Source organism: Eptatretus burgeri, chromosome 16 (genome assembly GCF_056783735.1).
Source record: "Eptatretus burgeri isolate ZD-2024b chromosome 16, Ebu_testis_v1, whole genome shotgun sequence".
NCBI lineage: Eukaryota > Metazoa > Chordata > Myxini > Myxiniformes > Myxinidae > Eptatretus > Eptatretus burgeri.
This window is the reverse complement of record NC_140976.1, coordinates 41,091,893-41,108,088: the sequence shown is the minus strand read 5'-3', so window position 1 is coordinate 41,108,088 and position 16,196 is coordinate 41,091,893. Positions and strand designations below refer to the sequence as shown.

Genomic DNA, 16,196 nt, shown 5'->3' with positions numbered 1-16,196 from the left:
GATTCACTGACCTTGGCAGTGATATTCATGTCTCCGCTGGCTGTAAGCCAGAGGTCAATATACATCTGGATCAGGCCTGGGGAGTCATGGATTCACTGGATCATGTGGTGTGGTGTTGTCGGTACATGTGCAGGAAGATGAAAGTCTGAGTTTTCAGGTCGTTGGTGCTACCAGTCTTGCTCCTCGGATGTGAGACTTCGAATCTGACGAGGGATCTGAGACGGAGACTTCATTCCTTTGGTACCAGGTATTTTCAGAGAATCCTTGGCTATCGCTGGTCAGACTTTGTGTCCAATGAGAGGTTGCTGAGAAAGACTCAAATGAAATTTGTTACCTGCATCGTCCGTGAGTGTCAGCAGCGGCTATATGGACATGTGGCTCATTTTCCTGACACTGATCCTGCTCACCAGATTCTCTCAGAGAGGGAGATTCGTGAGTGGAGGAAGCCAATGGGTCGTACACCTGCCTCATGGTTGCAGCAGTTTGATCAATATCTCAAGGAGATGGGGATGGCCAGATGGAGGCCCCTGAAGTACCGGCGGAAAGTGGACGCAGCAACGCACCACTCCGGCGCATGCTTCTACACCTGACCTGACTTGATTAAGTTATACAAGTACTCGAGTTCTTGTCTGCAAAATGATTTTCAAAGGACAAAGGACCTTTGTCCTGTTGTACCCAAACTTTAATCAGTTCATCTTTGTATTACAGTCCATATTTGTGCCAGGTATTACTGGAATTCATTCAGTGCTTCATAAGTTATCATGGTGACAAAAAATCGATAACGGACAGAAGCATAAAATTACAAAGAAAGTGGAAATTATTTACAGAACTTGCAGCAGTATTGAGACATTCGTAGGACAGCAGCATGAGCTTGATTTCCAGAGATGTTACAAATAATCCTTAACAATCATCATTTATACAAAATAATTTGAGCTAAATATTATGATATTATGTCAACAACAGTCAATGTTTATATTATCCTCGAAGCATAACTACAAACACCTTTTGTTTTGACACAGGGTTCTCATATTTATGAATGAAGCAAAAAGCCAATGCCATCCCAAAACATAATATGTGGACATCCAAGCCTCCCATCATCTTTTGATTTGAAAAACACTGCAAGGTAACAAAAAGTAAAATAACATTATACCTTGTCTCTAAGATTGCTGGTCAACAAGTGCAGAAAATAATCCAAATCCTCCTGGCATTTCTTGTTATTTTGGCTGAAAAACTTGGAAAGCTCCCTGGAGAAAAGGAAACGGTCAACATCATAAAAGCAATACAAAACGATTACCAAGAACCATAAAAAATTGAGAGCATATAATAAACTAGAAGGGTACTCTTCAACAACGCGACGTTGCCAGATATGCCTCCATCCACATAAAAAAGAAAAATGGCTGCTGAACCACGTGACGGATGACGTCATCACCCCCCCCCCCATTCCCCCCTTCCATACCCCCGCCATACAATTTAGCCCTCGATGACCTTCAACAATTTTCATACTAATCAGATAAAGCGTTCAACATATGCAATTATGATGTCACAACGAAGCCACCTTGGACATAATAAAAAAAATCACACTTATTTCCCATTGGGAGTACATGACATGTGCCAAGCTTCAATTATTTTCATGGAACGGTTTCAGAGCTACAGAGGTTCAAATGCTGGTGATCAAATGCCGCCAACGGTGATCGAGTGTGGACGCGATGTGATTTCTGCCCAGTGCTCTGAATGTCAAAGTGATGAGATTCACCGACGCGCGGGTAAACGGCGGGAGTAATGCCTGGCCCTTTATGCCTGCCCGATGGCCCTTTAGACCTGAGTCGACGTAGTAGTAGTGGTAGTGGAGGTCCAAAGTTTTTCCTTTTTTCCAACATGGCTGGCACAACATATGACCTGTGACATCATAATTAACATTAAAACATTCTACACTAGTAGTTACACTAATGGTGAAAATTTGTGTCAATTGGATAGGTGGTTGCAGAGAAAACTGAGAAAATTAACACGGACGGACGTATGACCCAAAAACATCATGCCTCCGGTGAATTCATCAGCAGAGGCATCAAAAACAGGACTTGTATAAAGCAGTAACAATAGGGTCGAGCACAGCACTACAAACTTGCTCAGAGTGAGGAAAAAGAAGATATAATGTGATGGCCCTGACGTTTCAAGGAAAAAGGCAAATTCATTGTTATCAAAGTAAACATTAGCAGCAGCCAAATGAACTCAAAAACTCAATGAATCAGATTGTAAAAACTTACACGCAAACTTCAACCAAAGCCTTCAGATCAGTTCCAATGACATTATGCTTCTGAATGAAGAAATCGCATTGTTTATCAATGCCACACACTGTCTCCACTCGAACTAGTGCTATGGAACTGGACAGGGTTAACCTGTGCAACATGTAGAGCTGGTCAACCTGTTAAGTGACAGGGAGAAAACAAAAGTTTGAGCCAGAGAAAAAAATAAAAATAAAAAAATCACACACACCACAGGTTTAGAGTGCTGGTCACTTCCTGCCTTGTCCCCCTGGCTATATGCACTGGTCGTATCTTTGGTAAAAGCAAATTGGGATGGTCATTGGACCTCTGTTATGAAATGCAGTAAACCCTTAAATATTGTTACGGCTGTGGAAATTTGCAATACACCAGAAAGGTCCTCAGGTTAGATATATCGATAAGTTCATGTGTAATTAGTCCACACCTGTTGTTTAGGGGGATTATGTGCGATTTATCCGGGCTGCGACACTTTGAGCTAGCCATTTTTCTTTCTCTATCGTTATTTTGGACCATTAAGCCGCCAACAACTCAAACACCACCAACTTCGCCTCTTTACCTCCACAACTTTATCCCGCAAACATCACTTCACCGCCATTCCCAATCGACGCCCGCCAACAACCAAACCACCACAGCAAACCCCCCACCACCTTCGCCTTACTCCTTCCACAACCAACAACCACACCACCTGTCAACACCGAACGCCGTGCTGTCCAGGGCCCGTTCGGTGATTCTTGCCGAACACGTCAAGCCACGAGTGCACATGGATCCTTTCGGGAGAGGAGAAGCGGATCAGGAAGGCTTCACGCCCCTTTCCTTCCATCTAATGACTGAGCATCGGGTGGCATGGCCCCGCCTCCGAACCCGCTGTGAATGCGTTCCTTTTAGGAGAGGAAATCGGATCAGGGGAGGCTCACGCCCCTTTTTCTCCGTCCAATGGGTGAGCGTCGGGCGGTGTGGCCCCGCCCCCAAGCGCGATGCATGTGGAGTCCTTTTCGGAGTGAATTCGGATCAGGAGAGGCTCACGCCCCTTTTTGCCCGACCAATGGCTGAACGTCGGGTGGTGTGGCCCCGCCTCCAAGCGCGGTTTGATCCGCGAATCTGCATATAAGCTCCTCCCCCAGTATATAAAGATGCGAGCACAACGCAGCTCGGGTGTGCAGAAAGGGGTGCAGAAAGTGGCGCGAGTCGGAAGTCGTGGAGTCTGAGTCATGTGTTTGCGGGGATCGGACGGCGAAGGGGCCGGAGCTCGGAGTGGAGGTCGAGGGACAAGTCACGGAGTGGAGCAGGGATGCAGAAGAGGACTCGGGGGCAAGAGTTCGCCGGAGTCGGTGCGGTCCCGAGACCCCGCAAGCAGGACGGAGCGTCCGCCATTCCCCTCTCCCGACCACGAGCATCAACAATCCCCCCCCCAATCCGGGCTGAAATAGCGCCGGTAACCCCATCCGTTCCCCAACCCAACCGTGGTGCCGACCAAAGCATGCCTGCGCAACGCACGCCAAAGGAGCTCGCCGACCATGCCAGGGGCACGGAGTCAGGCGCGTTACGCGGACAGTGCGGCTCGCCCGCCATCGCGCCACGAGGGCGCGGGTAAGACCCCTTCGGTCTCGTGGACCTGGCCGATCACCCAGGTCCCACGTTCATTTGGTCCACGGAGCTGTTTGCCTCCTTGCCTGTGAGGGTGGCTTGTATTTTCTTTGCTTTGGTGTGTGTGTGTGTGTGTGTGTGTGTGTGTGTGTGTGTGTGTGTGTGTGTGTGTGTGTGTGTGTGTGCGTGTGTGTGTGTGTGTGTGTGCGTGTGTGTGTGTGTGTGTGTGTGTGTGTGTGTGTGTGTGTGTGTGTGTGTGTGTGTGTGTGTGTGTGTGTGTGTGTGTGGCGCCAGTCTATTAAGTAAACCTTTATTAGTGCTTTTACATTACTTTATCCGGTTTTAACTCTTCGTTGCTTTTATTGTTTTGACTGTTATATGTGCATTCTTGCTATTACTGTAAATACGTGCTTGTCTGAGTGTGAATTAAAAGTGCTTGTCAAACTGTTTCCCGTTTTGTTGCGTCCTTTCCTCAGGTTGACATTTCCATCTTGCATCACGTAAGGGATTGGTAGTGGGTGTAAACACCCAATAAATAATCTGAACCGTCGAGGTCGACGATAATTCCGCTCGGTTATCCCTGCAGCACGGAATGAGCCACTTAAGCGGTTCGTGTCCGAAGTCGACCTGCGGCGTGGTACAACTCTTCGGTACGCTAGCCACGCGGGTACTTAGGTATATCGACATTCGGCGATTCACCCTATTTCACACGGATAGAATGCGGACTGGGTTGTGGTGAGGTTAAACCCCCACCCGTGACTGGCTCCTGGCGGTGGTTCCAGGAGGGTCACGACTGAATTTCCGTTCCGGTGGGCGACACGGCTGCCATTAGAGGTACGCGGCCGATCGCAGGCCAGGCGGGCCAGAATTCGTAACATTGGTGTCAGGAGTGGGATTCAAATCCACCTTGGTCTCCAGCTAAATTTACGGGGATCGGACCAGGGGTGTGCGAAGCAAACCCCCCGTCCCCCCCAAATTACGAGCAAAGCTAAATTAATCCTTTACGAGAAATAAGATGGAGTTTCAAGGCGAGCGGGAGCCGGGGGTATTAGAGATGGATGAAGAATGTGTAGAATCCATGGCGCAGGATGAAATCCCTGAGCAGGAAATGCTTGTGGTGCAGGACGAACTCCCCCAACCAAACCCAGAGCCCGAAATGGGTGCGGCAGCGGCCGCGGTGTAAGACACCTCCCCTCCCCCTCTCCGCCAAAACCCCCCGATCCTTGCGGAATCGGCTCAGCCGAGCGCACCCGACATGGCCCGGCTATGCGCCATGCTGGCGGGCGTGAACGCGAATATGCAACAAATAAGCAGCAAAATGGATACAAATGCGCAAGAAATGAAGGAAGAAATAAAAAAAACAACATGGAGGCAAATACTGCGAGGTGAAATGCAGCGCGTGGGGCGATGCCTGTAGGCAGGCATAATGGCGGCGCCACGTGCTGGAGCGAACGAGCTGGGGGGGAGTGCAACGGCTGTCAGGCCCGCAATGGAGGCGGGTGAGGACAAACTAATTCGGGAGACGTGTTGGGTGAGGGTAATGACAGAGAAAGCAACAGTGACGGTGACACAGAGGGAAAAAGTAAATGTGGTGACTGCGATGTGTAAGAGACACGTGGAGACGGCAGAAATAATAGTGCAGACAAGGGAGGTAATGGGTGATGAGGTGACTGAGTTAATAGAGATGAGGGAGATGGAAACGGTAGGGGAGAGACTGCACGATAAAGATGGGGTTAAAGATGAGCACACACACGGAGGTAGTGGAGGATAATGGGGGCGAGCTCGGGGAATGTCTTGAGACCCGGTGCGAGCAGCTGGTTGCCTCCTCCAGGAACGAGGAGAGGGAATATGCCCCCCTCGAAGCGGATCACGACCAGGCGGGTCCGGTCGTGCCGAGCGAGGTCGAGGGGGCGAGTGCTGTGGACGAGTGCACGGAGAGCTTGGGGGTATGGAGGCCCCGGAAACCCTTGGGGTGGCACAAATCCCCAGTGTGGTTACGAGTGTGGTCCTGGTGTGTGTGTGGTGTCTACAAGTGTGGCGAAATGTGTGCTGCAACGCGCACATAGCATGGGTGCAAGGGCGTGTGTGAGAGCAACCGGGTGGGTGACAGAGACCCCGTGTGTGGATGAGACCCGTGTATGGATGAGACCCCAGGTATGAGTGACACCCCGTGTGGGAGTGAAACGCCACGTGTGAGTGGTGTGGTGGCAAGTGTGCCGAAGTGAGTGCCTCCCAGCACGCCGTGTGTGGATGAGGCACCGTGTGTGGAAGGAGCCACGTGTGCAAGGGAAATGGCATGCGTGAGTGAACGGCCGAGTGCAAGGGAGACCGTGAGTGTGAGAGAGCGGTATGTAAGGGAAATGACGGTGGACATGCGCGAGCACGCAACCGCGTCTCCCGGTGTGAGTGTAATGGCGCAGTGTGCGAGTCTCATGACACGCAGGTGTGCGTGGGTCGAATGGCGACGGAGACGACGGCGACAGATGGACAAGGGCCGAGTAGCGGCCGTAGCTGTTTTGGGGACCGCGCCGGGTTTGCCCAGCAGCGAGCGCGAGGTTCGTGCCGTGCAGCGCACGAGGCCGCCACATGTGCGGTTGCGGGAGTGAAACCCGGTCTGGAAACGCCAGCGGTGAATGTTGCCGATCCCGCGGACGGACAAAGGTTAGGCTGGATAAACGGATTTGGACCGGATGGGTTCTCCACGCGAGCGTGTGTGTGAAGCTCCGACGGGCAGAGCACATGTGTTCATGTGGGGAACCCCTCGAAACGAGAGGCTTGTTTTTTTGATGCGCAGGGTGACGTCATGGCTGCACGTGTGGTTGGAATCCGGCAGGAGGGAGATCCCTGCTGGATGGTACCATCCAAGAGGACAAGGTACGCGAACAGCGGCCATGACGTCCCGCAAAAGTGCGCAGGTTGCGAGTTTCCGTGCTGGTGCTGCGCAATTTAAAAAAAAAAAAAGCAAGCCTCGCTTCGGGTGAACACGATTCCCAGGCAAAGGGTGGAAGACCCCCTGGCCAGGGCACAGGATGGCATTAGTTAGGGGGAAGGGTTAGCATAGCTATACCGGCTTCATGGGGCAGGGGTAAGTCCCCATGGAGCCCGTGGAATGGATTAGTTAGAGGGATTGTAGTTGAGATTTAGGATGGGGAAGTGATTCGAGGATTTGAGAACAGTGACAGACTTTGGATGTGTAGCGGAAACGTAGCTTAACTACGTAGTGTTAAAAGGAACGTGCTGTAGTGTAAGGGATGACGTGGGAGCACGAGTTAGTTAGGGGATGTAGTGAGCAGGATGGCTGAGTTCAGCGATGAAGTGTTGAAGAGTAGTGAGGTGGAGACTGTTGAGTGAGTGAGGCCAGCGGGTCTGTGTGAATGGAGTGAATGGGGAATGCATGGTGCGATGAGTGATTGGGGGGGGGGGGGATGAGTGATTCCCGCCCAAGGGACACCGGGGTCAGTGTAGACTGTAGAGTGAGTTAGGGGGTTAGTTAAATTGACAAAAATGGAGGTCGTTTTGCTGTTGGTGGGAAAGTAGGCTCGATACCCGCTTGGAGGGGTGCAGGAGCCCTGTTGACGGGCTGGGAGCGTGGCTGCGAAAGGTGAGTATCGCTGAGTGGGTACCCCGGGCACCGGGCTAGTCGGCCGTGGTAGGCCAAGGGTCCATGGGGGGGCCGGGTTAGCGTGGTGGGCACGGGAGCGCCCGCATGATGTGGGGGCCCGGGGCGCCATTGGCCGCGTGGGCAGTGTCGTGAGCACGGGTGACCCTCGGAAAGGGGCCCGGGAAGCCAGCCTCCCACTTGAGCGTTTGAGGGGAGTCGGCATGGAGGGCACTCCCCGGTGTTTAGGGAGCTGGTAGGCTCGGAGGCAGTGTAGTGCCCGGGGGTGGCATTGTTTGAGAATCGGCAGAAGGTAGTTCCTGCCAAGGGAGCCAAGCTGCATTGGTAGGGATTGGTAGTGGGTGTAGACACCCAATAAATAATCTGAACCGTCGAGGTCGACGATAATGCCGCTCGGTTATCCCTGCAGCCCGGAATGAGCCACTTAAGCGGTTCGTGTCTGAAGTCGACCTGCGGCGTGGTACAACTCCTCGGTACGCTACCCGCGCGGGTACTTAGGTATATCAACATTCGGCGATTCACCCTATTTCGCGCGGGTCGAATGCGGACTGGGTTGTGGTGAGGTTAAACCCCCACCCGGCGGTAGTTCCAGGAGGGTCACGACTGAATTGTCCGTTCCGGTGGGCGACGCGGCTGCCATTAGAGGTATGCGGCCGATCGCACGCCAGGCGGGCCAGAATTCATAGCAATATCGTGGGGGTTACGTTCCAAAAAGAAAGGTGCTGCGATATCCAAAACAACGAAAGTTAAAACCAAGGGCCTTTGTGAAAAAGGAGGTTTGGTTCTTGGCTAAGAAAAAATGAAAAGAAAGGTGGGTGGCAGCCAAAATAACCATATCATAATCAAAACTAGAACGGCACTCTTTGACGTTGACAGATTTGTCCCCACCCGCATTATTACAGGATTATACATACTTGTCCCAAGTTTGATTGAAATCCCTGAACCGAGATTCAAGAAAGTAAATAATTCTCGCTGCAGAGCATGTGTCCGATCAGGTTGAAATTTAAAACAAATATTCCCCATGTCTACTACATCATAGCTGTGACGGTTCATGTCGATTGACGAAGTGGCTCAAGAGAAAAAAATTGTTTTTTAAAGATTTTCGTTCAATCCAATGTGGCTGGCAGACCATGTGACCTATCAAATATTCGTGAACACTGAACACCCTGGTATCCCCAAGGCTGAGGGAACATGTATGTGAAGTTTCCCCTCAATCTGTCAAACCCTTCTGGAGAAGAAGACTTTTAAAGCTTAATTCTTCAAAAAAAATCATAGCTGCCAAACCCTGTCACCTTAACATCATAGGTGGAGAATTTTTTGTTCCTCATGGCCAAACGATCATACCTGTAAAATTTCGTCCCAATCTGTTAAGCCGTTTCAGAAAGGAAGATTTTGAAGGCTTTTATGTAAAAAAAATAAAACAAGCAAAGAAAAGCTGCCGAACCATGTGAGAGATGACATCATCAACCCCCCCCCCCCCAATACAATTTAGCCTGAGATAATCCTCAAAAAATTCATAAAAGATGGCCCCCCCTCAAAAAAAATTAAAAAACAATAAAAACCACATTCAACAGGACGATGGAGGAGGAATCTTGTCCTCTCCATACATGCCAAATTATGCGGTGTATCTGTGCTCTGTTCTTTAAATGCTTCAAACAAAACATCACAGGGCAGCAGCAAGTGTGGCTAGCTTGAGCAATGCTAAGGTGACCCTGAAAACCAAGGGTCCTGACAAACGGAGGGGGTGTGTGTGTGTGCCACACAACCATGTTATTTCAGTACCCCTTGACACTTAAGAATTTTCAGATATAGCCAGCAGGATACATATCAACATAACATGAGAAAACCAGCTCAGTTTGTTTGTGAAAAAGCATAGAACCACCCAATACCTGAAACAGCATCAGCTGCTACACTGCGAATCACAGCATCAGTCAGCCTGCATAGCCTTTTGAAACCATTTTGGCAGGATCGTCAACCCACGCTAATTCAAGAATATTATTCAAAATGAAAGATGCTGTTCTACAAAAGCCTTCGGTTCGCATTGAAAATCAGTACACACCATATTGTTGCGAATTCGCGCCCGCCGGCGTGCGGACGGCCACGTAACTCGGATCGCGGCACGTCGCCCACCGGACAGACAATTCAGTCGTGACCCTCCGGGAACTATCGCCCGGAGCCAGTCACGGGTGGGCCTTTCGACCTCACCACAATCGTGCCAATCGGCCACCCGCGTAGGATAGGGTTGTTCGCCAAACTCGACCTACCTAAGTACCCACGCGGATGGTAAACCGGGCGATTCTACCTTGCCGCAGGTTGACTCCGGACACGAGCCGCTTGGGCGGCCCGTTCCGTACTATCGGGATAACCGAGCGGTGTTATCGTCGACCTCGACGGTTCAGATTATTTACCGGGCGTTGCACCCACTACGAACCCTTTACATGAAGCAAGATGGAGGGTCAATAGAGAAAAGACAAAGCGAAACGGGCACAGCTCAACAAGCAAGCTCATTTATTTTCCGGCACACGGAGAGCACGTATATACAGCCATACAGTCAAAATGCACATATAGCAATTAAAACAAATAAGCAACAACGACGCAGAGTTAATACCGACTACGCGCACACACGGCAACACTTATACAGCTCTACTTTACAGACGGCGCCAACACACATTTACACAAAAGCAAAGAAAAGAAGCCACCCTCATAGACAAGAGGGCAGACAGGCCTGTAGGCCAAATGTGCGCGTGACCTGGAGGAGCGGCCAGGTCCGCGAGACCGGAGGGGTCCTACCCGCGTCCTCGTGACGCGTTGGCTGGCGAGCCGCAAATGTGGCCGCGCGGCTGTGCCCCGACTCCGTGCTCCTTGGCGGGATTCGTTGGCACGACGTTTGGGGTGGGGTGGGAACGGGGCCCCCTTTTTGCACTATCTCAGCGCGGGGGAAAGGGGGAATTGTTGATGCCCTGGGGGGAGGAGAATGGCTGGCTGGCTTGGGTCCCGCGATGAGACGAGCGACTCCCCACACCGTAACCTCGTCGCCGACCGCCGTCCTTCTCGCCTCGGACCCGAGCTCCCTTGCTTGCAGTTCCACCGCGACTCTTCTCCGTTCCGCACTCTCCTCACCCGACCGACGCGACTCTCTTTTCCAAAACTCTCTCGGCGACTCCAGAACCCAACTCACTTCATTCGCCTTGGGCACGCCTTCTTATAGGCTGGCAGGAGCAGCTAATATGCAAATATTCGGATCAGAATGACCTCGGGGGCGGAGCCACGCTCGCCCATTGGTGGGAGGAAACGGGGGCGTGAATCTCCCCTGATCCTAGAATTTGCATATATCGACTTCACACACACGCGCCTGGGGGCGGGGCCAAGCCGCCCCGCGCTCGCTAATTGGACGGAGGAAAAGTGGGCGTGTCGAGTTTTTGATCTGAATTTTCCCTCGGAAAGGCCGCTATTTGTGCTCACGGCTCGGTGCGCTCAGCACCAAAGGCCGAACGGGCCCGAGACAGCCCGACGTTCAGTGTTCACAGGTGGTGCGGGAATGGCCGCAGAAGGAGAGAGATGAAGGTGGTGGAGGGTTTTCGGTGGTAGTTTGATTGTTATGGTGCCGTTTGGGAATGGCGGTGATGCGATGATGTGGGAGTGTATATGGTGGCAGTGGCGTGGTTGTTGTGTGATGGCGTCGAGACGTGGTTGGTTCAAAATAAAGATAGAACAGAAAAACGCCTAACTCAAAGGATCGCAGCCCGGATGAATCACATAAATTCCCTCTCTACAACGGGTTTGGGCTAACTACACATGTACTTAGAGATATCTCACCTACGGGTCCTGAATGGTGGTTTGCCAATTTCCACAGCCATAACAATATTTATACACCTGGTGCAGTTTAATAATTACCTTTCAAGGAGGTGCAGTAGCTTTCATCCAAACACCCGTCAGTTCTATGCTCATGTTTGCATTTGTCCGCTGCAAAAATTGCAGGTAAACAGAATTAAAACATCACCTGCACAGGAAAAAGGTCATATTTCAAAGCTTAACATGTTGAACAGATCATGAAGAAATAAATATTGTTACAAATCTGGAAACAATGCGCACTCAACATTCAGGTCCCAAAGTTAGTTATGCCGGTAAGTACGTGTGTAGTCAGGACTACGTCCTTTTGTTTAGCAGGAGGATTAAATGTGTGCGCTGTGACATCTTTAGTCAGGTTATTATATTGAATGAGCCATCGAATAAACCATCCCATCTGCATGATCCATCCCCCATCACGATCCACTACCCACCCGCTGTCTACAAGCACTCTGACTTGCCAGGGCAGGGTATTGCAGTCATTCCTTGCCGCTCCCACCAACGCTCCTTCCACAAACGTTTTGGGTCTTGCACCAACGCAACATGGATACTGTTACTCTTCGAGAGTGGAGTCACGTGGAGAATATGGGGTCTCCGAACAGGGGCCACGGCTCCGCCCCGGTAGGGTGCGGCCGTGGGCCAATGAGGGACGGATAGCGAGATGATTCTCACCAAGGCCCCTCCCCGTGTGGGAGGAGATATATCTCCAAGACACTCTGTGCAAGAAGAGGTGCGAGGACGAGAGTTCGCGTGGGTGAGAAAGTTTTGACGGTGGCTAGTCGGGTTTTGAGGCAGTTTGTTCACGGAGCCTGAGTCAGCTGCAGTTGTTCGCGGTGGCTGTTGCGGGGAGTTCTGGCCTGTTTTGTGAACCCGACTATTCGCCACGAGCCACGATTCCCACACGTGTAGCTGGGACCTTCGACCCACAGGTGCCCATCCGAACTCTGACCCCCAGCTCGTCTTGCTCATCGGCTGTAGGGTCCAATAAAAACTCCGGGGTTTCTTTTCTTTTTGTGTGCGATTGCGTGTGGGCCCGTATACAAGTAGAATTGTTTAAGTGTTTATTTCATCATTGTAAATACTGCATTGCATATTCGCGATAAGTCTTGCCCTGTGTCTTTATTTTATTGTAAATAAATTATTAGAAATGTTCCCAGCTCGTTTCCGTCCTTTCTTTATTTGGTCCAGCATGGTCCGGGTCTGAGTTCAGACGGGATTTCATCCCCGGTAATTGGTACATCGTAGCCGGAACGTCCTGGGCAGGCCCGCTCGACTGCATCCGAGCCGGAGTTGGTAGGTGGAAGTTGATACTCTACCATAGCTGGTAGAGTGATCCGGTTCGGCCAGACGTTCCGAGGGCATGAATTCCCGGTAGCCAAGACTGCGTGGTTACTTAGGTATATTTGATCGAGACAATTAACCCTACGCCACGCGGTCGAGATATTGGCGTTTCACGGTCGATTAATCGACAAATCCGGCTTCGGAGTTATCCGGAGCGACGGCCTATAATTCTGGGGAGACCGGTGGGAGATGGCGAAAACTTCCCCACCTTGCGGTCCTTCTCGCCACCGACCCCCGGCCCACAATAATATAGTTCATGTGTTGAGCAAAACAAGCATGTTTACAACAAGTGCACACGCGTTTGTCTTTATTATGATGGTGGTTCAAATTGAATCTTAAACTGATTTAGAAAAGGCAAACATGAACGAGTCTGCAAGAATGGCCATCTTGGTGAACAATGCAATCACAAAGCAAGTTGAGGACATCATTTTTAGTGACCGACTTGTTTCTCTGCATAGAAGTGAGTATTAGTCTTGGTAATGTTGAGTTCATCATTCGCTCAAAGATAAAATTACAAAAGGTTTGTGTGAGACATTTGACCAAAAAGCATTGCGAGTCGTGGGTGAGCAAACACATCGGGAGTCATGAAGAAGTCTACAAAGAAGGCATAAGGAAGCTTCCCCTCCGAAGGGAGAAGTGCATCTTTTTCTAAAACTGAAGAATGAAAAGCAATAGGCAAGCTGTTCAGAATTATCAGCTCGATTCAGTAAACAAGGTGATTTATTTTTTCCTTTCCAAAAGGAGTTAATTGTGACGAGTAGCAGGATGGGGATACACCAGCACAATCTGGAATCAAAGAGGGGTAAAGCATGCAGAAACACCACCCTGAATCTCCAGCACTGAGGAAAGTTGGAGCTCAACATTCTGTGAGCAAAGGAATGGTATCGGAGTATTGGGATTTTTGTTTAAATATATTTGGTCTTGCATCCTCGAGAGGTGTTCAAGGGATATGCAAATTGCTTTACTTGAATACAAAAGATTCATGCACAGTACTCCTGCAACCTCCTGTGACAAGGTTAATCCAGCAATAAGAAAGCAATGGCTTCCGGTTCCAGTTTATGAGGCAACGGTTGGTTCTCTCCAGTGGCCTGTGCCGACTTTCTCAGACATAAGTTTCTGGTCGTTGTTTGTCGTGTTTTGACTTTATTTTGTTGCCTCCATGTTTACTGAGTGTTCCTAGTTTGGTTTTGTTTCAAAACTTGTGCTAATTAATTTGGTGTGTATTCGTCAGTTTGTCATATCGGGCTTCACTGAGGCCTACCCGTCTTCCCTTCTATGTACGTGATCATGTTTATTTGTATTTTCTCCTTATTACCATCAGATTATTTTTCTCCACTTTTTCCTCAACCCTCCTGCTATCCCTCCCAACTATACCCTCTGTCTCAAGTCTTAAAATATAAAAAATACAACAAACAAAATCCCTTTTCCCGCCTCACCTGAAACCCCACGAAACCACGTGACTTCCTGTACCAACGCTTCTTCCTCCCGCCGATCCACCATCTTCCTCATACATTTGCTGACCCACATTCACCAGACACTTTCACAATTTTTTTTTCTTCAACCTTTCCTTTACCTAATCTTACCTAATCTAAATTTTTATTGTATTTTATTTTTTTTAATGTTTTCACTTTTCACCTTCCACCTCGCATAACCATGTGATTTCTCTATCCCCTCTTCTTCTTCCTGTTACATTCACCGACCTCCCATCTTCCTTCTACTTTAGCCAATCCACATTCACCATGCACCTTCATGGTTTTTTTTTTTCTTTAACTTTCCTTTACCTATCTCACCTAATCATAATCAAAATAAAAACGGTCTCTTAAAATGTTTCAACTTCCTCTTTTACATGTTTGCTTCTCTGTATTGTATCACAATCCATGATTCTTCTTCTTCTTCTTCTTCTTCTTCTTCTTCTTCTTCTTCTTCTTCTTCTTCTTCTTCTTCTTCTTCTTCTTCTTCTTCTTCTTCTTCTTCTTCTTCTTCTTCTTCTTCTTCTTCTTCTTCTTCTTCTTCTTCTTCTTCTTCTAAAGATTGTCCTCAATTCGACCTTTGCTTCATCCCGTGTCTAAAAAGTCCCACTGTTACGTTTCTTTTCTCCATTCTCTTAATTCTCCTTTATATCATCCCTCACATAATGTATTTAATCACATGTCTGACTTAAACAAGGACAAATGTGTCCAAGAGCCACGTCCTAAAAGTTTTCACTTTACCAGAAGAAGAAGAAGAACAACAACAATAAGAACAATAAGTAGAAGAAGTACGCGGAGCTCTGTTCGAGCCAGCTTTCGCAACGCAACGCGGCTAAAAAAAATTAAATCCCAGTTTGCAATGCATGTTCGTGTTCTATCAATTGTCTCTTTTTCCAACTTCATTGCAAATTCACCCCTTCGACTTAAATCTACCTCCTCCGAACCTCACCTGTTATAACCCATCCTTACCCCTCCCATCTTGCTCCTCATCCTAACTCTGCTCTTGGCGTCTCTTCACTGTCTTCTGATTTAGTATCAACTCTTCCTCTGATGTCCCAAACTGTGCGGTGTTCTAACATCTCTCTCTCCAAGCTTTCCTCTCACCTTTCTCAAAAACTCCTTCACCCTTCTCCCTCCACTCTCCAATCTGCCCCCTCACTCCCCCTTCTCAAAGCTGCCCCACCCCCTTCACATCCACAAAGCTGCCTCCTTCCCCTGCTCTCTCTCCTCCATCTCATGCCTCCACCTACTCCAATCTTCAACTTCCCACTGCCCCCTCTCTTATTACTGCTCACTGTGCTTCATCCCATCACCACCAAGCCTTTTCTCATTCTCCCCTCTCCCCTAGCTCTTCTGCAATCCCCCACACTCTTTCAACAACTCACCTTACCTGCCCCCCTCCTACCCTCCCCCTCCCCTGCAGCCAATGCCTCTTCTTCTCCCTCTTCCTTAACAGTGTGGACCTCAAACCTCCAGGGTGTTCGCTCAAACCTGACAGATCTTTCCATACAGGTTGCCACTGACAAAATCAGACATAATCTGCCGAACCGAAACTTTCCTCCTCCTTCAAATCGTCTCTGACCCCCATGTATCTCTCCCTGGTTACTCCCTCCTCCCGTATGACAGACCTGAGCCTTGTCCTGGTGGTGGAGTTGCTCTCTTCAACAAGAACTCCATTCCACACTCACCATGCACTGCCCTTACTCCCCAACACCCCCAGGAATACCGCTGGCTATGGCTTCCCCTCCACTCCCACCTCATGTTCATGTGTGTGTGTTGTACCGTCCACCAAACAGTGATAACTCCATTAACACCTCGCTCACCGAAAACATAGACCAACTTCTCTCCTCTAATCCCAACTCTCTCTCTTCCTCATTTGTGGTGACTTCAATTGTCATCATGACAGTTGGCTGGGTGTGGGTACCTCCCTTACCTGCCATGGCTCTTCAGCAAAAGACTTCTGTGACTCATTGGGACTGACTCAATCTGTCAACTTCCCAACTCGGATCTCAACCAACGTTACTCCATATCTTCTGGATCTGATTTTGACCAATTTCC

General features: G+C 49.5%; 1 protein-coding gene across 1 annotated transcript in view; it reads right to left on the bottom strand.

The window, feature by feature from the left end:
• Positions 1–16,196, bottom strand: part of LOC147010934 (uncharacterized) — a 95,177-nt gene that overhangs the window by 72,370 nt on the left and 6,611 nt on the right. The window contains exons 5-7 of the mRNA XM_085859828.1: positions 11,377–11,445; positions 2,262–2,419; positions 1,151–1,244 (exon numbers count right to left, since the gene is read on the bottom strand). Of these exons, the coding sequence (XP_085715954.1) occupies positions 2,415–2,419; positions 11,377–11,445 (74 nt within the window). The 3' untranslated portion in view covers positions 1,151–1,244; positions 2,262–2,414. The remainder of the gene's footprint in view (positions 1–1,150; positions 1,245–2,261; positions 2,420–11,376; positions 11,446–16,196) is intronic.